Source organism: Oryzias melastigma, linkage group LG21 (genome assembly GCF_002922805.2).
Source record: "Oryzias melastigma strain HK-1 linkage group LG21, ASM292280v2, whole genome shotgun sequence".
Taxonomy (NCBI): Eukaryota; Metazoa; Chordata; class Actinopteri; order Beloniformes; family Adrianichthyidae; genus Oryzias; species Oryzias melastigma.
In genome coordinates, this window is record NC_050532.1 from 27,385,530 (window position 1) to 27,390,588 (window position 5,059).

At 42.0% G+C, this 5,059-nt stretch overlaps 1 protein-coding gene across 1 annotated transcript in view; it reads right to left on the reverse strand.

Moving 5' to 3' along the window:
• Window positions 1–3,904, reverse strand: part of chpfa (chondroitin polymerizing factor a) — a 13,386-nt gene extending 9,482 nt beyond the window's left edge. Inside the window, exon 1 of the mRNA XM_024285891.2 lies at window positions 2,849–3,904. Coding sequence (XP_024141659.1) covers window positions 2,849–3,138 — 290 coding nt within the window. The 5' untranslated portion in view covers window positions 3,139–3,904. The remainder of the gene's footprint in view (window positions 1–2,848) is intronic.
• Window positions 3,905–5,059: the final 1,155 nt, after the last annotated feature.

The window sequence follows — 5,059 nt, forward strand, 5'->3', positions numbered from 1 at the left end:
GGAAAAAACTATCACGTTCAGATAGGTCAAAATTAACAAATAAAACAGTAGGAAACGCTTTTCTTACAATTCAAAAAAACTTTAACCACAAACTTTTTGTTGATGCATAACATATTTTGACAAACGTCTTTGTACAGTACGTCGTCCCATGCGATCAAGTACCCCGTTAATTTATGATAACGAGCACTAATCTGGCATTATCCCGGCTTACATAATAGACTATAGTTGTGGCGTTGTGTTGGGCAAGTTCAGTTAAAAACTACAAAGTCGCACATTGATGACATCACAGCACCAGTACATAGACACCAAGACATGAGTAATGTAAGAGGCATTTATTTTTTATATGCGAGAACTCAACAATAATTATTAAAAAAGACATTAACGCGATTTAATTAAAAAAATAATAATGCGGCAATTTGTCTGTAGTTACTTAATCGTATTTTCGTATTTTCTGGAGTATAAATCACAGTTTTTTCATAGTTTAGCCAGGGGTATGACTTATACTCAGGAGTGACTCATTTGTTTTGGGTTTTTTTCAGATATAAATAGGCTCATATATTTGTTATTTTCCCAGTAAACACTGGTTGTCCTTTTGCAGTCGTTTCCTCTAACAACCACTAGAGGGCGCTGCATCTGAGTTGCAAGTATGACAGCGACAGAAGAAGTGTCGTCCAAAACAAACATGGAAGAAAATCTGATTGTTTTCCTATTAAACTTTGATATTTTTCTTATACATATCAAATATTAGTATTGTTGTTATTATTTATTTTTTAGCTAAGCTGGACTTGGCAGATTTGCTCTAAAACGTCAGACTTTTCTCCCAAAAGCGCAAATTATTCACCAGAGCGACTTATGTATGGTTTTCTTCTTCTTGATTAGACATTTTTTACTCTGGAAAATACGGTAACACAACAATTTGACACCTCTGTTACAAAAAATGACTCATTCTGACTCGGACCAATCACGCATTACTGGCTCCAAGATGGCGGCGTCCGTATTGTGAAAAAATGGCGACTGAATTGACTTTTTCAGCTGGAAATGAACCATTTTCTATGGATGTCACACTCACTCAGTCCAGTTCTCTGATACAGTCATGTTCCACAGCTTCGTTTATTCCTTACGTTCAAAGGTTAACCACTTCAGAACCAGTTTGAGATCTGGTTTATTTTAACTACCCGCCCACGTACAACAATTATAAAGAGCAAAATATCATTTCATTCTTTTATGAACTGCACAACAAATACGGTCCCATGGTTTGAATGAGTCATGCTGGATGTGTGGTGGAGGCCAGTTTCCCTTTTGCAGCATGACAAAGGCATGACTTGCTCTCGTCTCTTCAATTGACACTTTGGTCCCAGATGTAAACGATCCCCGATAATCTGCCCGACTAATCTCACCAAATAACCACCAGAAAACAGGTCAGAAGGAGTGGAGACTAAAAGGAAAAGTTGGAGCATGTTTCTATCATGACGACATGTGAACTTCACTGAGAAAAGATTAGCATCTGTGAAACAAGCAGAGGCAGAATGTTGGTTTGTTGTGTAAAGTTAAGTAATCAGCAAATCAGTGAAACTGATCCTTTGAAGTCATGAATGGAAGACTAACAAGAAAAACCATGTGTGGAGGAAACTACACATGTAAAGACTTGCTTCATGATTCATCAGGACCAACCAAGCCTAAAGTTTAGGCCCTGCTCAGGTTACAGGCGGCACCAGCAGGAGGACGGACCTCTACGTTAGAAGACGTGAACGTTTGTGGTAGGACACAACGAGCGGTTTGAACGATTCGATTCATAGTCAATTTTGATCCGATTCTCTGATCTAATTCAAAGCATCTTTATCTCAAACTTTCACCAGACTCAGAGACAAATACCTGGTACTGTGCAGCTGAAGTTTTCCAGATTGTAAATATGTGTACAAACAAACGAGTGAACAAGAATGAATGTCAGACCCATTCACATTTGAGTTTGATAAAGTTCAATCTACTGTTGTTTTTCCACATCAGAATAATCATTATTAGAACATTCGCTGTATGGTCACATGATTGATCAATTCAGAGACTGGAATGATGGTTGATCAGTTTCTGCTGCATCACGTGTTTGTTGTTCGTGTGATGGTCGTTTTACCTGATGGTAAAATAAACCAAATATTTGACTATCTCAATCAATCGGTTTTAGACTAGATCGATCAAATGATTATTTTACTAGGTCAATTAAATCGATTATTTAACTGGGTCAATTAATCGACTGTTGGACTAGATCGATTATTTGACTGGATCGATTAATCGTTTATTTAATCGGGTCAATTAATCGATTATTTGACTGGATCGATTATTTAATCCGGGTCGATTAATCGATTATTCGACCGAGTCAATTAATCGATTCTTTGACTGGATCGATTAATCGATTGTTTGACTATGCCAGTAATTGATTATTTGTCTCGGCCGATTAATTAATTTTTTGATAAGGTTGATTAATCGTTGCGTCCCTAGTTTGTGTTTCTGACGGAAATCACTAAGCAGATGATTGAAGGACTCCTCATGACAACTCGTTACAGAAACCAGAGTTTCTGAACCAACATGTGTGAGGTTACAATGACATGATGGTTTATAGTGAAGCTTCTACAGCAGATCCTGCCGCCAGCCTCCTCCTCACAAACATAAACTGATCAGAATCAGCTGAAATATGACACCTGTCCACCTGCACATGAGAGGAACCCATGATGACCACCTTCATCTCCAGAGAAGACCACAACACAGCTGGAGCCAAACGAGACCTTTGATGGTCCTGGACCGCTCCTCCACGGTGGAGGCTGCAGAAACACCGCAGGATCGAGCCCTCGCCGCCTACCTGAAAACTTTTTTGGGGGCGCTGGGCTGGAGCTGCTTGTACGGGACTATCCGGGGCTCGAACCCCTCGTCGGAGTCCGCATCGTTGGCGGCAGGAATGGAGTTGGGCTTTCGGGCTCCCTTCAGGAGTCCGTCCCGACCCGAGGTCACATCCTCGCGCTCCCCGCTGCCCACCAGGCACGCTTCCTCCGTCCAGCTCACGCTCAGCAAACTCAGCGTGAACCCCAAAGAAATGCCGATTACCACCGGCCCGAGCGAGCGCAGGACAGAAATAAACACCGAGAATCTCATTTTAAGCTCTCCGCCTCGCGGTCCCGCTGTGGCGGCGTTCAGACGGGCTTCGGCGACGGGGCAGCTCCGCTCCTCATCGAGCCTGAGCTGAGCCAGTCCCGTCCGGAGTCAATTTATGGAAAAGATGCGACTTCCTCCTTAAATTTTACGCTGAACAGTTACGTGTCAGTCTGCCCGCTACCTGGCTCCTCCCCCCGCCTTGGTGTTAGCATCAGAGGCGGGGCTTCGGGGCCCGCTGCTCGGGGCGGAGGGATATCCAACACGGACATTCGGCCACTGGCTGGCAGGGGAGAGCTGCAGCACTACCGCGGTGCCCTGCGCCGGCAGGGGTCTATACTGCGGGAGCTGAGAGCAACAGGTGTCCTTAACCTGGGAAATGAGGAGGGCTATAAAAAAAAAAAAGTAAAAGTTTCTGTTAAATAAATTAGCATTCACAAGTATCAAATCTGAGTTTTGGAAAAGGTGGAAGTTCTTTTTTAAACTTTAAAGATAAAACAGTCATTTATAAATGTATAAATAACAATGTATATAACAATGGAAAAGCGTAAATAAAATAACTCAAAAGTTTGATGTAATCTTCTCGCTGCTGCTGCTGTCAAAGCAGAGATCTGTCTGTTTTACTTGCATAAAATTGCTTGGGAATGTCCCGACTGGAGAGCTCACATGCAACATCCATCATTTCCAACAGGAAGTTGACAATGCTCATTTTGTTGGTGAGGTATCTCCATGTTCACACTACAAATGGTGCTGGCCTTGGTCTTTTTTATATTTTGTGTTACCTGTGAGGTAACAGAACTAACTGGCTGATTGGACATATGAGATGTGGAAAACTCTTTGTCTGCTCCTGATTCGCAATAATTTGAATAAAGAAAAACTCAGAAATGCAGTTTTGAACGTAATTTTCTTTACAAATGTCCCCAATCATCAGACCAATGACACAAAATCATGTTTAAAGCATTGTTTTAATCAGAGTGGGTCTTTAAGTCAGTTTTATCCAACAGACTTATGTAAATGAGTCTTCCTCACACAGCTTTTAGTCATGGTGTTCCACAGGGCTCTGTGTTCAGTCCACTCCTGTTTAGTTTTCTTTACCTCCATGTCTCTCTGGGTGACCCGGAGCCATGCCTTTAGCCATGCTGCAAGAAGTTAAACCTCCAGTGGGCTGTCCTAGTACAGACTGGATCTAGTGGCCTTCCTCCGTCTGCTCTCTAATCCACAAATAGTGTTGTATGGTAAATGGTGTTTCCTTCCATGGAACTTTACTACCTTCCTTTAAGGCCCAAAGCACTTTATAGTCACAGTCATTCACACACTGATGGTGGCTCCACTGCCGAACACTGGCGCCAACCTATACCCCAACACGATGTCATTCCTCAGTCGTCACATATTGACTCATGGTGACTCATTGACTCAAAGACGTTTTGGGTGACCCCAAATCGTTTTTGATGTGCTGGCTACTCCAAATAAATCAGGGCTACCCATCTTCAAGGCCACAAACTGGTACCAGTCCACGCGATCGTGTTCAGTTCTTATTTATAACATCATCAGCATCCCACTCAGACACTTGCAGCATCTGCGAGTGCGCAGGTACATGAAAGGCAGAGAATGAAGTGGTGAGTTCGTCCGCTAAACAGAAGCAGGGGAAACAAAGACAACAAAATTAAATTAAAAAAACGAACAAATTGCATTCTTTAGTACTGTAAGATATGAGAAAGAAGACATATTTCTTCAGCAACTTGCTCTATTTTCTATCTAGTTGTCCACTCTCTCTCTCTGTGTGAGGTTCAGTATTTCTTAACTTCTTCAGTAAGTTTTCGTAATTTTCAGTGTTAATAGATATTCTTCTGGACAAAGTTTTTTGCGTAGTTGCGTACTCTAATCGCTGAAATAATTTCAAGTTAAGTGACGCGATCTGCATGTG